The sequence below is a fragment of the Camelina sativa genome, chromosome 12 (genome assembly GCF_000633955.1).
Source record: "Camelina sativa cultivar DH55 chromosome 12, Cs, whole genome shotgun sequence".
NCBI classification, from domain to species: Eukaryota; Viridiplantae; Streptophyta; class Magnoliopsida; order Brassicales; family Brassicaceae; genus Camelina; species Camelina sativa.
The window spans coordinates 29,506,341-29,524,093 of NC_025696.1; the positions used below are offsets into that span (position 1 = coordinate 29,506,341).

General features: G+C 34.6%; 4 protein-coding genes across 4 annotated transcripts; all 4 read right to left on the reverse strand.

The window, feature by feature from the left end:
• Window positions 4-1,658, reverse strand: LOC104732877 (60S ribosomal protein L5-1-like). Its single transcript, XM_010452474.2, has 6 exons — window positions 1,553-1,658; window positions 1,104-1,173; window positions 799-1,017; window positions 624-703; window positions 415-531; window positions 4-312 (listed from the first exon to the last, which is right to left on the reverse strand). Exons 1-6 carry the CDS (start codon window positions 1,553-1,555, stop codon window positions 4-6), a joined length of 798 nt encoding a protein of 265 aa, XP_010450776.1. The 5' UTR covers window positions 1,556-1,658.
• LOC104732878 lies at window positions 11,507-11,989 on the reverse strand. The gene has a single exon (XM_010452475.1). The coding sequence runs from the start codon at window positions 11,973-11,975 to the stop codon at window positions 11,577-11,579; it is 399 nt and encodes a 132-aa protein (XP_010450777.1). The 5' UTR covers window positions 11,976-11,989; the 3' UTR covers window positions 11,507-11,576.
• On the reverse strand, window positions 13,287-14,457 carry LOC104732879 (AIG2-like protein A). Its single transcript, XM_010452476.2, has 5 exons — window positions 14,253-14,457; window positions 14,102-14,174; window positions 13,922-14,014; window positions 13,726-13,809; window positions 13,287-13,648 (listed from the first exon to the last, which is right to left on the reverse strand). The coding sequence occupies exons 1-5, from the start codon at window positions 14,375-14,377 to the stop codon at window positions 13,511-13,513; spliced, it is 513 nt and encodes a 170-aa protein (XP_010450778.1). The 5' UTR covers window positions 14,378-14,457; the 3' UTR covers window positions 13,287-13,510.
• Window positions 15,244-16,449, reverse strand: LOC104732880 (AIG2-like protein A). Its single transcript, XM_010452477.2, has 5 exons — window positions 16,267-16,449; window positions 16,094-16,166; window positions 15,904-15,996; window positions 15,675-15,758; window positions 15,244-15,565 (listed from the first exon to the last, which is right to left on the reverse strand). Exons 1-5 carry the CDS (start codon window positions 16,386-16,388, stop codon window positions 15,419-15,421), a joined length of 519 nt encoding a protein of 172 aa, XP_010450779.1. The 5' UTR covers window positions 16,389-16,449; the 3' UTR covers window positions 15,244-15,418.

The window sequence follows — 17,753 nt, forward strand, 5'->3', positions numbered from 1 at the left end:
TTTTTACCTCTTGTGTTGCTTGGGAGCAGGTTTCACAGTTTTCTTTGGGTTGGGGTCTGCTCGAATAGCAGCGTGAACCTTCTTGTACAACTCCTCGATGCCTTCAGCTTCAACTCCTTTCTTAATGTAAGCACTGAAGTGAGTCTGTAACTTCTCTGGCTCATCTTCCGCCAATGTCTTCATGTAGTTTGAAACATGGCCACCATAGATGTAGTTCCTGTGGATTGCAGCATCAAGTTGCTTGTTCTCTTTGTTGAAACCAGCAAATCTCTTGTCACTGTGTGGGATATCAAGACCACCGTCCAAAGCACCCTATAGTTTCATGAAGCAAACAAAAAGAATTGCTAGAATCACCATTTGCTCATGAAAACACAACATATAAGAACACATGAAAACAGAGATCCATTTTAATACCTTGAGTGCACCAAACACACGGTTTCCAGTTGTGGTCCTGATAAGTCCAACATCAAGAAGAGCACGGAAAGGTCTCCTGGAATCAGTTGGTTCCACAGAATAGTCCTCACCAGTAGCCTGATTCAGTAAATTGTGATTCAGTTATTAATCAAGAACTGAAAACTCTCAAGTTCCTCTAACTTCAAGATGAAATTAAAAGCACAACATACCTCAACGTTGCCCTCATACTCGTCGTCCATTTCCAACATTTTCAGAACACGACGAGCCAAAAGAAGCCCAGTACAGTAAGCTAGCATGACAAAACACAAAGTATTTAGGAAACCATACACACAGAATCAAACATATCAAAATTGTAAAGCAAAAGTATACGACTGATTTTATTACCAGCAGCATAGTTGGTAAGACCAACAGAGAGTCCATACTGAGGCAGCTCATGTGCGTAAGCAGAGGCTTTAACAATGTCACCAGCAATGCTTGCAGACACAATTTGCGCCACTATGTCTTTGTTGGTAAACCGGACAACAAAGCGGTACTTGGGTGTGTTGTACTTGTTCTTATCTTGGTTGATAAGACGGATCCTTGCCCTGTAATCAGTCTTTCCATCTACAGAATCATGAAACAACAGCTTTCAGAACAGGTTGAACAAAAGAGAAGCATAGTAAACGAAACTAAGAGTCAAATCAATATACCTCTTCTTCTCCTGAACTTCACTTGGTACCTCTTATAGTAAGCATTCGACTTGTGGGGCTTCACAAACACCTAACAACAGAAAGGTCCCTAATTTATTAGTCTATATATATCAAACATAAGTCTAAATCTTAAGATCCAAACTCTTCATCCATTTAAACGCATCAGTGATCTCTATAACAGAACAAAAAGCTAAAGTCTCAATCTTTAATACTTAACCCAATGAGAAATAACATAAAGTTGCCAACTTTAATCCTCAAAATCAAAAACCCATGAAGAATATACATCTACGAGGTTGAATACAACAACCACAGGCTCATGAATTCTCGTTACCATAGCTATCAAAAAGAAATGTAGGAGATTTCTACACGAAATGAAACCCAAAACCCGAGGAGAAATCTAGAAGAAACTGTGGCGGAGAGAAAGAGAGATCTTAGGTGAAAAGGCTTACCATTGTTTGCTGTGGAGATGAGTGACGAGAAGGCAAGAGGCGGAATTTGACCTAATGCGAGATCAAGCTTATATTACAAAACCCTAGGCTCCTCTTTGGCCTCTTCCAATCAACGGGCAAGATTTACTTGGGATTAAAACATATTTAACGGTCTCGATTGGTTATAATGAATAAGGGCCCAATGGGCTTTATATTTGGACTTTTTCTAGTCCGTCTCTCACTTATTTATGTTTTTCTTTTAATTCTTCGGAGTGATGTAAGGAGGTAAAAAGTGAAAAGAGTTTTAGGGCCAGGAGTGGTTCAAACGCAGCAGCGTTTTTTGGTCGAGGGTGTGGGAGGTTGCAGAAGCGATGGCGGTAGTTTTAAGTGTTATTAAGCATTTTGAATAATTGGTTTAGTGTTTTAAAATAGGTGTGTTTGAGAGAGTTTTAAACTGACTGATCAGCATGTGCAATAGCAGTTAAAACATAATAAATATAATATATAATTATATAAATATTCTAAAATACCAAACACTTTATTAAACTTGATTTATAATTAAAAATTATAAAAATACTAAAATAGTTATTCAAAAAACTAATAAATTTTATATTTAAATACTTATTATTTTATGCATTTGGTATTCACCAAAATTTCATCAGATAAATGACAAAACATATGCTTTAGATATAGATCTTCTTTGTTAGATTTCACACACTCCATAAATTTCTTACATTGAATCTCAAGGCCAAGGTAAATTAATTATAAAAAAACCAGTGTTCTTGATGTTTGGAAAAGACATATTTTTAGTTTTATTAACTCTCACATAACGATCTTTGTTATGCAGTTTTGTGAGACTACAATTACATCAGTAGGAATGATCAAGCGAGAGTTGAGAAGAGTCATTGGTGATATGTTTTAATATTCTTAACAAAGAATCTTAATTTCTTATTTTCTTAAACTTTTGATAAAATGTTATACTTTTATCTAGAATTTTTTGAACCTATGTCTGATGTGCTATTAATTTTACATCAAATTATTTGGGTTTTTATGTAAAGTTGTCCAAGGTTCGGTTGAAACTTTATTTGGAAAACGTTTGTAATTGTCTTTTCTTCTTCTTAAGTATAGATCTTGGTTTTCTTCTTACATATAGATCTTGGTTGAAATCTTATTTTTTTGTAATTGTTTATTTTCTAATCTCTTCGATCGTATCCGTACTTCATTTTCTTTTATTTTTAATAGATACAATGGTTAAGTAAAAGATATAAGAAAAGGTAATAGAGAAAGATATTTAGAAAATAAAAAAAAAAAAAAACTCAAAACCATTTTTTGTATCCTCAAAAATTACTAATACAGTATAAGCTTGAAGATAATTCAATCTTCATTTGGATGACTTGTTTTATTATTATTTTATTTAGAGTAAAGATTATTTGAACCTTTTCGTTTCGTTTTTCTTTTATTTGGTTCTTTCGAAGCAAAAAAATTATATGTAAAATGTAAACTATCTTTTTTAGGTTTTAGACATGTACTAGCATTATGCCCGTGCTATGCATGGGACTAAGTATTTATAAACATTTGATAGAACTATAATTTAGCATCATACATCTGGTGCTATAATCCAAAGATTTTAATAATTTAGGAATATTATCAAATGTACAATATATAAGAGAGAGATGTATGTCTCAAAAATATTTTAATAAGAAACCAAAATAAGAAGTAGTAGTTGGGATGAGAACGAAAAAAAAGAGGGCTGAGAATACATACATACACGTGTAAAAGAAATGACAACTGGGATCTCACTCTAATCTCTTCTCTCCTCTTTGATTATGTAGCATTTTCTGAAAACAAATGAAATCGTTGAAAACCATTGTAGCAAAACCTTTTAATGTCACTAAAAGAAGACATAAAATTGGAGAGAAGGTAAGGAGAAATTACATAGTCTTTGAAAACGGTGCCATGATAATTTCTTCCGTGACTTCCAGTAAAACTCGCTCCTCCCTCTCTCTCAAATTTTCCACCGTTGACAATTATTTACCTAAAAAAAAGCATATCAGTAACATGGAAATAACATAATAATATGTTAAAAGTTCTATAATTTAAAATAATAAATTATATTAACGTTTGAAGACACAGAGTTTTTAAGAAATCCAGTAGAAAAAACTTGATTTATAAGAAAGTAAAAAAAAATAGTCGATGTAAGATGTGGAGAAGATCAACATTGAGAATTTTAAACACACAGTAAAATAATTCATCGAGATTTAAGAGGAGAAGAAGTAGAAGACGTCTAATCATATGGTGGTGGGCTAGTGGTTCCCATCTAGTTGGAAGAATTGCCCTGTTGGTCTAGGTCAGGGATCAATTCTCTCCAGATGCAGAATTGCTACTCATTTACCATGTATCCACATGAATATGAGCTCTTGCTTACGGCCCATTTGAATATCCGGAGAGAGGATCTATCCGTGAGCTGCACTTCCCCCAAGGATTAGTTTCCTCCAGAGGATCAATGAAAGAGAACAGAGTTTTGAAAAAGAAAAAAGAAAAACGACAAAAAAATTGTGCGAAACTGTAAACCGTTGGTTGGTTTAACTGTTTTTGTTTTAAATTTTAATTATGTAATATGAATTTTCTGATTTTCGTTTTTTCTCCATGATCTTTTTTTGTTTTAAAGTTATTTTTTTTTTTGATATGTCAAAATTTTATTGGACAAGTGATTTGTGTTTTATAGGATAAAATATGTGGTTGAAAAAAAAAAATATGAATCTTAATCAACCCACTAGACCTGGGATTAGTTGGTCTCAATTCCATGACGTTTCACCCCGAATCATAACATAACCAATACAACAAATCTGGTGTAAATTTCTCTATTTTCATTTTGTTGACATCTTACTTACTTCAAGATCCAATAACCAAAAAAATTAAAACATAACTCTAAACTAGCGGTTGTTCAAAAAAAAAAAAAAACTCTACACTAGCTTGAAATTTCAATTATTATGTAATTGCTAGATAGTGCCAAGGAAAATACACATGAGTTCAAAAACCTATCCTTATAAATCACTTTCTTCAGTTTTTTTGGGCAATGAAGTGTATGATTTATACTGACAACCAAGACATAATTTTTCTTGCGGACTCCTCAAATATGGGGAAGACAATGTCTCCCCAACTGACTTTTCTACATATTTCGATGAAATTCAGAACGAAAAGGGAGATTTGTTGTAAACTAGAGGATTTAGGGAACGAAATGTCTTGTTCTTATTATTGAATGAATGATCGAGGTTACATATATATAGTGTTTCCCTAAGACAAAGTCTAAACCGACATAGGAATAAGTAATGGTCGATGGGCCTTGGCCGCACAGGCCTAAAGTCTTAAACACTTATGGACCAAGTATGGGCTTGGTTATGGAGTCCACAATCCAGTGTTTTACAACAATCCCCCTTGGATGACATAACCATGCAAGTGCGAGGAAGGGATCGATGCAATGTGCTTGGGGATGCTGCCTCATTAAAACCTTACCAGGAAAACCCAGTGGGACAAAACCTTGGTGAAGGAAAAAGAGTACAGCACACATTGCTTCCCCTGTTCCAAGCATCACTCTAAGTCCTTAAGCCTCCGCATTCCAATCTGGTGCGTGAGCTTCTTGAATGTTGTTGTCGGTAATGCCTTGGTGAAGAGATCGGCTGAGTTGTCGCATGACTGAACTTGCACCACTTGAACTTCTCCGGCCTTTTGTAGTTCATGTGTGAAGAAGAACTTTGGCAGTATGTGCTTCGTCCGATCTCCCTTGATGTAACCTTCCTTAAGCTGTATGATGCAAGCCGTACTTGTCTTCTTCTATCACTGTTGGTTCCTTGTCATCGATCTAAACCATACACACTTAAACTTTCTTTGTTATAACCTGCATCATCAAAACCAACTAAAACCTTCTTTGTTATAGTTAGTATAATATAAACCCAAATTTAAAGTTCCTTGTAGGTAACGTAACAAATACTTAATTTCACTATAGTGCCTTTGGGTTAAACAAGAACTAAATCTTGCAAGGAGGTTCACGGCAAAACTTATCTATGGTCTAGTGTGGCTATCCAAGATGAATTCTCCTATAGCACTAAGGTATGGCATTTCAAGACCGAGAACTTCCTCATTGTTCTTCTTTGGACCAATGGATCTTTATCCAAATCAATGCTCCTTACAACCATTGGGCTAGTCAATGGGTGAGCTTAGTCCTTATTAAACCTCTTGAGTACCTTTCTGTATATGCCATTTGATGCACAAGGATTCTATCATTTATGTACTCAAGTTGTAACCCCAAACAGAATGCTTTCTTTCTCTTGCCTAGGTCTTTCATTTCAAATTCTTTCTTTCTGTATAAGCCATACTCGGTCCGCACATCTTCGGCCCATTGGCCATACTCGGGAGTAAATCTCTAGTCTTATTAATGAATGAATGATCGAGGTTACATATATATAGAGTAATACAAAGGCCTAAGTTAAACCTACATAGTATTAAGGTGTTGCCGAGAAGGCTTCGGCTAATGGGCCGAAGATGTGTGGACCGAGTATGGCCGAGAGGCCGAGTATCCATGGACGATATACGGGCTGATCTATGAAGTTCACTAAGTGTTTCATAACGGCAAATCATAACGGCAAATCCTAAGGTACCAACAATGAGGTTTGGGACGCTAAACCTCAAGGTCCTTAAGGTATTTGATAATAATGAGAGCTCGATAAACTATATCATGTCTAGAATAAAATGGAACTGCAAAGATGACGACATTAATAAAATAATTGCATGCAAGGTAGCACTTGAAGTAAATGAGGATCAGAAACTCACGTCTATATTAGAGTGCACTCAAAGTAAAAATTGGCTAAAGTAGAAAAAAGCTATTGACGTGGAGTTAAACTCTTTAAAGAAGAGAAATGTGTTTGGTCGGACCTTGAGGACAACACTTGATATAAAACCAGTTGGACATAAGTTGTTCTTTGTAAGGAAGAGAAATCAGAATAATGAAATCGTGAGATAAGGCACTGCTTATAGCACAAGGATTCTCTCAAAGACCAGGAATAGATTATGAGGAGACTTACTCCCTGTGATGGATGCAACGACTTTAATAAGTCTGGCTATAAAAGAAAAACTGGATTTACGGTTAATGGATGTTAAAACCGCATACTTATATGGTCCACTGGATAATGAAATTTATATGAGATTACCAGAGGGTATAGAGCTCAATTATAAGAGTGGTTCTCGAGAAAATACTGCATAAGGCTAGACAAATCCCTTTATGGACTGAAACAAAGTGGATGTATATGGTACAATAGATTGAGTAAGTACCTAGCCAAAGAGGGCTATATAATGATCCCATCAGTCCATGTATTTTATAAAGAAGTTTGCAAACAAAGGGTTTGTAATCATAGCAGTGTATGTGGATGATTTAAACATCCTTGGAATCCCTGGTTAAATTGCCCAAACAAGTAGAATATTTAAAGAAAGAATTTGAAATGAAAGACCTAGGCAAGAGAAAGAAAAATTCTGTTTGGGGTTACAACTTGAGTACATAAATGATAGAATCCTTGTGCATCAAATGGCATATACAGAAAGGTACTCAAGAGATTTAATATGAACTAAGCTCACCCATTGACTAGCCCAATGGTTGTAAGGAGCATTGATTTGGATAAAGATCCATTGGTCCAAAGAAGGACAATGAGGAATTTCTCAGTCCTGAAATGTCATACCTCAGTGCTATAGGAGAGTTAATGTTCTTGGATAGCCACACTAGACCAGAGATAAGTTTTGCCGTGAACCTCCTAGCAAGAATTAGTTCTTGTCAAACCCAAAGGCACTAGAGTGAAATTAAGTATTTGTTACGTTACCTACAAGGAACTTTAAATTTGGGTTTATATTATACTAACTATAACAAAGAAGGTTTTAGTTGGTTTTGATGATGCAGGTTATAACAAAGAAAGTTTAAGTGTGTATGGTTTAGATCGATGACAAGGAACCAACAGTGATAGAAGAAGACAAGTGCGGCTTGCATCATACAGCTTAAGGAAGGTTACATCAAGGGAGATCGGAGGAAGCACATACTGCCAAAGTTCTTCTTCACGCATGAACTACAAAAGGCCGAAGAAGTTCAAGTGATGCAAATTCAATCATGCGACAACTCAGCTGATCCCTTCACCAAAGCATTGCCGACTACAACATTCAAGAAGCTCACACATCAGATTGGAATGTGGAGGCTTAAGGACTTAGAGTGATGCTTGGAACAGGGGGAGCAATGTGCTGTACTCTTTTTCCTTCACCAAGGTTTTGTCCCACTGGGTTTTCCTGGTAAGATTTTAATGAGGCAGCATCCCCAAGCACATTGCATCGATCCCTTCCTCGCACTTGCATGGTTATGTCATCCAAGGGGGAGTGTTGTAAAACACTGGATTGTGGACTCCATAACCAAGACCATACTCGGTCCATAAGTGTTTAAGACTTTAGGCCCGTTCGGCCAAGGCCCATCGGGTTTGAGTCTATGCTCACTAGATGGCCTGATGCGTATAAGCTCTTACTACATGTAATATTGTGTGTCCCCATGCCGACACAAGAAGCTTCGACCTTATGAATAATGGTCGAGCAATCACTTGAATACGTTTAATGAATGATTCATTTAATCCATTCTCTCTATGTTCATGTGCCACAGGGTGGTCCACACTCCCCCCCCCATGGACATACCATTATTATTAAACGTTTGGGATATAAATTCACCAGCACTATCTAGACTTATAGTCTTAAGTGGATAATCTCTTTATTTAAATTTACTGGTGATGGCCTTATAAATGAGTTTCCCTTGTGTACATGTTACACAATACACACGTGAGATTCTTAGGAATATCTCTTCTCTCTTTTAGGAGTGTGCCCATTTTAATATCGGCTTACGCATCATGTTAGTACCCGGATGGCCAATCCAGTCATGCCATAAAGTGAATTATTGAACATCTTGTTCATTTTCATATTAGTCTCTATTATTTTATTCTTAGCATGGTAAAAACCAGTGGCTAGTGCAGGTATAGGCTCTAGGATTTTCTTATGTCCAAGGGTGATTTCAATATATAGGAACTCTCTATTTCCTTCACCCTTTACTTCAATATGGAAACCATTCAAATGAATATCCTTAAAGCTCAATAAGCTTCTCTTAGAGCTGGGTGATTATAATGCAACACTTAGTTCAAAATGTGTGCCATAAAATATATGCCTGGCCATAGCCTTCACTTAGGCTTGCTATGCCCGCTTATCTTTGCTAATATTGGCATTTTTCAAAATTGTGTGGCTTAATCCACTATCCACCACACTTATGTTCTTGTCCTTAGCCATTTCCAATAATGGACAAGATTTTATGTTTTAAACAAGCAAATATATAATGAAGGAAATAATATAATTGAATTTAAACCAAAATAATAATTCAATCAAATTCAAAGCATAGAAATTAAATTAATACACCACATGAGTTTAAATATTTTTCCTTAGGCAATCAAAAATCTCATAATCCAATTTAGTCATCATTCTCATGGTTGAAATTTCCTTCACCATCGAGATGAGCCAGGTTAGTTTCTGGATTTATTCTCTTTATTTTCAAACTCTCTTAATAGAGATCAACAAGGTACTTAGGAGTTCTGCATGTCTTTATCTAATGGTTTTCTATACCATAATTATTATTACAAGTGGACTTGGTCTTATGTTACGGGTTTAGATAACCCGCGGCCTCTACCCCGACCACGGCCGAAGCCTAATCGGTTTCTACGGCCTTGACCATCATAATTATGCCTTTGGTAAATCCCACAACCAGGACCACCACGTCCACTACTTCCTCGGCCACGGCTACACTTGTCTCTATGGACATAGTTAGACTCCTTAGTCTCTTTTGGCTCTTTTAGGCTCTTGAGGATTTTTCTTTGTAATGTTAACCTTGTGAGCTTCATTGCACTTTTCATTTATAATTGCTCATTGGTTTGCTCAGCAAGCAGCAAACAAGATATGAGGTCTGCATGGGTCTTAAACCCCTTAGTGTGAAAAGCAGAGAATGTCTTCTCTAGCAGATCTTTCTTAGTAACCTCAGTACCACACAACCTTAGGATTGAGACAATCTTAAAAAGCTCTGAGTTATACTCATCCAAGGATTTGAAGTCCTGGATCCTTAGGGTTTTCTAATCAAATTGAGCCTTTGGTAGGAGCACCATCTGTTGGTGTCCATATTTGTTTTTTCAACTCTGTCCAAAGGTCAATAGGATTTTCTATAGTGAGGTACTGATTCTTGAGACTCTCAGCAAGGTGTGCATATGCATTATCACCTTATATATATTTTCTTAGTGCAATCATTATCATCCTTAATACACTCACATAGGTCCTTTGATTTTTAGGTTAATACAGAACATGCACCCGATTATATCATGCGGTTTTTAAGACCGAACCATGTAATTAATTTGGATCATGCCATGCGGTATTTAAGACCGAACCATGGAATTGTTTTAGTCTTAGGTCATGTGGTATTTGAGACCAAAACATGCCATGCCTTTACTCATAATTTTCGTGGCTTAATATGTCTTGTTTTTATCTCATAATTTCGTGGTTCAATATGCATGAGACAACAATCCTAGATAGATTTTATTCTAGTATGAACACATAGTATTACTGTTTTTAGAAGTTTTCCCTTTTACTAGATAAGATTTCCTTTTATTAAGTTTTCCTTTTCAAACTAGGATTTAGAAAATATTGTCCTAAACCTTTTTTAGATAATTACTGGAATTGATTTAAGAGTTATCCTAATCTATATTTTAATTCCAATTTTCAAGTTTTAGGTTTTAGGAAATTTAACAAATATTTTATGCATAATCGGATTCATCCTAGAACAAAGGATCTAAAGTTTTCTTAAGCTTTAGGATAATTACTATAATTTATTTGGGAGTTATCCTTACAATTTTAACAACCTAAGAACATGTCCATGCATTCAAATTTATGTTTCATATGGCCGAAAATTTACAGAAAATTTTATGTAAATCGGTTCTAGTTTATTATCTATGCAAGGTTCGATTTTATGAAACATATGAAACAATCAAGCAATATTAATCAATCCGAATTTTAATCATGATCAATAGGTTTAATTCACAATCAATCTATGCAACCCTAAGCAGCAAGATATCCGATTTTAAGTTTTAAAGTTCATAGGTTTTAGCATAAAATTTGTTTGTTGATTGTATACTTTGTAGTTTTAGGGTTCCAATAAATTTATGGATTGAATTCGATTCATAGGTTCTTTAGGGGGTTTTGATCTTATTTACCTTTCACCAATTGGATCTGACTGGATATGAACCGGGAGCTAACAGACCTCGGTTGTTCCCTTGATCACGAACCGCGAACCTTGGTCAAAACTTCAGGAAAAACTTTGATCACGAACCGCAACAGCTTCCCACGAACGGATCTCCTTGAATAGAACTCACCCCGAACCAAAGTAGGCCACGAACTCGGATAGAAATCGAGCAAGGGTCGATCACCGATGAACAAGGGAAGAAGGCGGCGGTTTTTAGGGTTTTTAGGGTAAGGGTTTTCTTAGCTGGACTTGAGAGTCTATCGTGCTAATAATGTATTGTAAACTAGAGGATTTAGGGAACAAAATCTCTTGTTCTTATTATTGAATGAATGATCGAGGTTACATATATATAGTGTTTCCCTAAGACAAAGTCTAAACCGACATAGGAATAAGTAATGGCCGATGGGCCTTGGCTGAACAGGCCTAAAGTCTTAAACACTTATGGACCGAGTATGAACTTGGTTATGGAATCCACAATCCAGTGTTTTACAACAAGATTTGTTTTTTGTTTTGTTTTTTCCTCTTTTTCTTAGGTTTCTCGTAATGCAAATGGCAAACTAGATCGCGAACTGCATTCTATCACATATGTAAATAATAGTTCTCATCGTTGACTCATTTGAGCAAATCCACTAAAATTATTATTGAAAACAAAAATACATTATAAAAATTGAGTTAAAACTGCATTATTCATTGAGCAGTTAATTATTAATTCCACTTATACTCTAATTTAGGCTTTTCTGTGCCATGTGTAAAATAGATTCCATCTTCTCTAGCATCCCAATAATTTTTTTTACCATAATGAACTATGAGACCACCACCTTTATATGCCTCGAACTCTGCATGGAACTTGAAATTAGGCCCTTGCCATAAGTAACAATAAAATATTGATTTCCCAATACTGTCATGGAAACTAAAATCATAGGTTTCTCCAGTACGCAAAAAATGGAAGCCTAGATCGTCGCTTGATAAACAATGAATCTTCAAGACGTTGTTTCGACCAAGAGAATTTTTGAAGAATACAGTATTTTTCTCATTCCATATAAATGCATCACTCAATCCTACGCACAATCCAATAACGAGCATCAAACAAGAGAGACGATTCATTGCGTGACTTTTTGAATTGGCCTTCTTTCTATACTTTTTTAAAATTTAGAAGTAATATATAGAGAAGAAAGAGGGACAATGTTCTTTTCATACAAGTGTGTTGCTGATATGAATAGGGATAATTAAGGTATCTTTTGGCTGATATGTATATGTTGACCGCTTTGGATTTTGTTTTGACTGACATGAATCTGTTGATAGCTTTTGATTTTGTTTTGACTGATATGAATCTGTTGACAGCTTTTGGCTTTGCAGTTTTGACAATTTTTTTTTTTACTTCCTTTGTCGATTTTGCGCATCTGTTTCAAGGATTTTGAAAGAAGATTTATTTTAACGTTCGGCTTTGACATTTGTCATATGCACTACGAGTCATGACTCCCATAGTCCCATTAATAGCATCGTGTGTACTAAGAATGGTTTTGATATATACCTCTTGTCAGCAATTTTGAAATTGTCTTCGACAGTTAGTAAAGAAACACCGATATGTTTTAGAGTATATGTAGTAGATAGCACAATTTTTAAAAGAAATTAAGGAACTACTATTTGACCAAATAGTACCCAAAATATACAGTATAATTGTCTTCATCTTCTCCATAATACCCTTTTTTTTTTTTAGTTCAAAGATACAATAACTTCCATTTCTGTTCATCTTCATCCCTTACTTTTTTTCTTCTCTCTTTTTAACCATTAATTACAGTCATGAAGACCAACACCACTATCACTTCCTCTCTTTTCATTCTCCAACTGCTCTTGATTCTCCACCTTTTTTACCTCTCCTATCCCATCAACAGTAGTGTCATCCTAACTCTCTACATACTTATGTGTGCATTCTCCCTTTAATAGTCAAAGATCTTCATTTTTATTTCACTGAATTTCAAATTTTCTTGGAATCTCCGTCGTCTTTTGTTTTTATAACATGCATTTTTTTTGTATTACACGCTATTTATTAAGATCACATGTAATACTGATACATCTTTTGTTTTTGTTTGAGGGCAGTTTTGATTTTTCACATCACTGAAAAATGGTAGTTTCCAAAGTTTTGTGATTCAGTGATATTTTCTCAATTCTTTTTGAGTCTAGTGGTAGTTACTAATATTACTCTATGTTTTATTATATTATTTTTTGGTTATGCAAATTACATAATTTAATTTAAGTGAACATAAACTAGTTTTTATCACGAAAGAATGTTACACGGACAATTTCACTCACCATTATTTTCAATTGAATATAATTTTTTTTTTGTATGAATGTAAAATTTAGTGAATAAAAAAAAATGTTGTTACCAGCTAAAAACTCTAGTCTCTAGAGATCTAGTGACTACGGGTACTAAACCAATATCAAAGACCCTCAGCAGAGTCGAGCACTACCCGATGAACGAATGGTGCTGAAACGGTTTATGGATGTTTGTGTCGAGAAGTTGAATTATTATGGCACACGGAGTAGGAAATGATAATACATAGTCATAGACTCTCTAGGTTTTATTTAATTTGGAACATTAAAAACAAAGATGATATATAAGACATACTCGATCATCACATTCAAGACGACGGAGCATTCCCGGGATCTTCGCGTAAAACATACTGGAAATCATCTCTTCCCTTGTCTGGATTCCTCTTAAATTCCATGATTTCTTTGAATGTCTCTATGAATTTCTTCATATGCAATCGTTTCCATTCCTAATAACCCAAAAACACGCAAAGTGAACATTCATAAAGAGAATATTAATATAAAAAAGAGTTTAAAATCATCAAACCTCGAAATCCCAATCTCCACCAATATCAGGATCATTCTTGTTGATCCATGGATATGTATCCACTGTCATCTTCTCTGAGTTGTCCTACATGTGCAAAAAAGTCATTATACATAACCTCATCAAGAGAGACACTAAACCATTTTTAATTTTAAGTTATGCATTTGGAGACCAAATCATTAAATCTTTAAAACTTTACCTTCCTTACAACCTCAACTGTAACTCTTTCATATTCGTTTCCTTCAACCCAATCAAGATTCTCAAGTTCATCATCCGTTAATCCCACTAGTACCTACAAACAACTCACCAAAATTTCTCAAGATCAATACACAACAACCCACAAGAGTTAAAGTAGCTGATATGATCCTACAAATCAAACCTTTCCATGAACTTCTCCATTCTCACGCGGTACAATACATGGATACAATCTCCCTTTAAGCCTAAACCTCTGACTGAAAAAGACAAAACCCCCCCAAAATGACCATTAGATCTTAGATCGAGAGAGAGAGAGGTAGGTAGGTACAACTTACAAGCCAGGGAGTGTGGCAGAGACGATCTCAGGAGTACGGTTAAGCATGACGTGGTTAACATCAGGCTCTTGAAAGCTGCCATAGACGAAAACATTGTGAAGCTGAGGAGAACTAGAGCTACTCATGTTTTGTGTGGATCTTCTTCTCTGTTTTTTTTTTGGGTTGGGCAGATGTTAGATAGAGCTTTCGACTTTATAACGAAAAAGAAAAAAAAACACGTAACTGGTGAAACACGTGAAATGATTCTTGTACCACAATTATCATTAAATTTGTTGTTTATATAATTATCCTGTATATCGTCGTCAGGTACACAAATATAAAACTGATGGTTTGTATTTTTTTGGGTGCTATTTAGGTTAAAAAAATGATATAATATTTTTTATTCACAACAAAATAAATTTATATTTGTATTACTTTTAACGTTGAGCTTCTCTTACTAAATAAATTAGTTAAAATTTCGCAAAACTAAGATGAGAATCATACATAATTTACTTCAAACTTAGCGAGACAACAATTATATTCTCTTATGATTGATAACATGATAACGGTCTTTTAGTCTTACAGATAAAAAATTATCTAATTATTAAATCGATTAATGTTAATTAGTGTTAATGAAACAAATTGAAATGAGGAGACGGGCCGGGCACTATTTGCTAACATAACATATGTTATGTATACTTACCAGATTTAAGAATAATAATATGAGATTTATTTGTTTGAAGGCCGATTATACAGAAATATTCCTATTCATTTGCATCAATAATTTTATTCTGCATTTCCTAAAATAAAACGAAAAAAGAAAGTAAAGTAAGTAGACAGACCAACGTGACTAGAAAACTTTAACCAACTTTATTCGAAAACTTTAAATTATCCCGAACGCACTCAGCCAAATTGGTACTGATTACTAATTGGTTTAAAAAGGTGGAAGTGGGAGTGTGGAACCACCTTTTTAAGGATTTAGGTTCATAATCCCTTATTAGAGACTCATGAATACAATAATACAATCCACATGATGTCTCAAATCTTACAAATAACACATGACATTACTGTTCTTTTCGTTGACCTTTACAATACTCTCTATATGTTTTATTTAAATCTAGATTTAGATACAAAGGTGCTATATATAACATACGCAAAAGTCAAAACACACATATATATCCATTCGATCAAGACGATGGAGTATTCTCATCCGATAGATCTTCGCGTAGGACATGGCTGAAATCATCTCTTCCTTTTCCATTAGGATTCTTCTTCCATTCCATGATTTTCTTAAACGACTCTATGAATTTATTCATGTGTAATCGTTTCCATTCCTAAGAAGAAAAAAAGCAATAATCCAAAACACGCTAAATCGGACCAGTGTGTACCATTTCTCATTCACAATGAGTCTTAACAAAATAAAAATTGTGTAAATCATCAAACCTCGAAATCCCATTCTCCGCACATATCATGATCATCCTTGTTGATCCACATATATGTCTTAACTGGCAACTTCTCCGAATTGTCCTTGTAAATGCAAAACAAAATCATCATAAATTTATAATCTTATCAAGACCACTACAAATGTTTTTAAATTCATATGATAGTGTGTTAGTTTTTTTTAAATCTATATATTAAAACATGACAATAACCATAGATTCTTCAAACTTACATTTCGTACAACTCCAACTGTCACTCTCTCATACTCACTGCCCTCAACCGCATCTAAATTCTCAAGTTCATCACTTGTTAATCCCATTAGTATCTACACCAACCAATTCACCAAATTTCTCAAAACCCACTTCGATCAACAAACTTAATTTTTTTTTCCCAATTATACGATTCATAAACACAAGTCAAACCTTCCCATGAACTTCTCCTTTCTCAGAGGGAACAATACATGGATACAAACGTCCTTTAAGCCTAAACCTCTGACTGAAAAAAAGAAAAAGAAAGACCCAAAAATATCTATCAAATCAGAACTATATACAGAGAAATCATTACTCAACCGAGAAAGAGAGAAAGGTATACGTACAAGCCAGGGAGTGTTGCGGAGACTATCTCAGGAGTACGGTAAAGCAAGACGTTAAAGACGTCTGGCTCCTGAAAGCTACCATAGACGAACACATTGTGAAGCTGAGGACCAGAGCTACTCATCTTTGTGTTGTGTCTCTTCTACCGTTATGTATGTTTTATATAAGTATGTTCATTTCTCTAATCAGAGTTTTGACTTTTATATAACAACGTCAAAAATGTAAATTTAATTAAACACGATGATGCCTGGCGGATCCAGCGTAAGAAAGACGTGGCACTGATTCTCTTACGACAGCGTTGTTAGACTTCGACGACTAGTGACACCAGTTAGTGTATGAAACTCCGTGTTCCTTTTGTTTTCTTCTTATTTGTCGGCAATTATTTGGATACACATCTACTAAAAGTAGTTTCTTTCTTCAAATTATTTGGATATGGCCTAATCAAGATAATATATATTATATATTTTTTTTTTCTAAAAGAATCCATTAGATTTTTTGTTTTTAATAATTAAGAGATTTTGAATCTATATCTTTATACAGCTGTATAATATTTTGAGTCAGGAATCAGAGTATTTTTATATGTTTCTATTACAATATTTTTAGAAAAACAAAAAATTTCATAGCACTATAAGTCTCATTTCGACGAAAGAAAAAGTATAGTAGTCATCGTATTTTCTTATTTTATTCAATCTAAAGATTAAAACTTCAGAAATTAACGTATATCAACATCGTAAAACTATATTTTAACAGATTTAAGATGAAGAAGTTTGTACAATCCCCGCTGGCTACAAAATTGTATTGTAGAAACTAATGACTTCCAAAGGAATGCACCACTCGACCCGGCAGAAGCGAAACAAATTTCAATCTAAATTTAGCTATGCTTCGTAGAAACTACTATTGAGAATGGTCAAAAAAATGTATCTCCATTAAACTGAAGAAAGATGAAAGCAACATGTATATTACGAAAAATCTAAAATGGGTAACATGAACGCAGCATAGGGTGGGCGAAACCCATAACAAAGAGATACAATCATCTATGATTATTTACTTCTTCATTCATTTATTAAATTTTGAATAATTTCGATACTACTCCAAAATGATATGTGGTTGATCTAAACAGGTGTTTGATGGAACAGAGGTCGTGTCTGGTAAAAAATCTAGACTACACTCCGTCCACATGCCTTCGTATTATGTGTCGTCGTTATCAGGTTCTTACGTTAGTACGTAATTAAACAAAAAAAATTTACGACTATTAAATTATTTAAATGGCTTTGGATGTCTTCTCGGTCAACTCTAATTACACGAATGTGGATCACTTGTTTTAGCGATACCATTAAACTCCCAAAGTTCATCTTATACTCTTGGTAAATGTGGTATATATTGAAAGCTCCTAATAATTATTTGAGAATAACTTATTGATATTTGAAAGGTTTTGAGAGAAACAAAAAATGAAAAGAATGAGAGAGAGAAAAAAGCGATTGTCAGACGA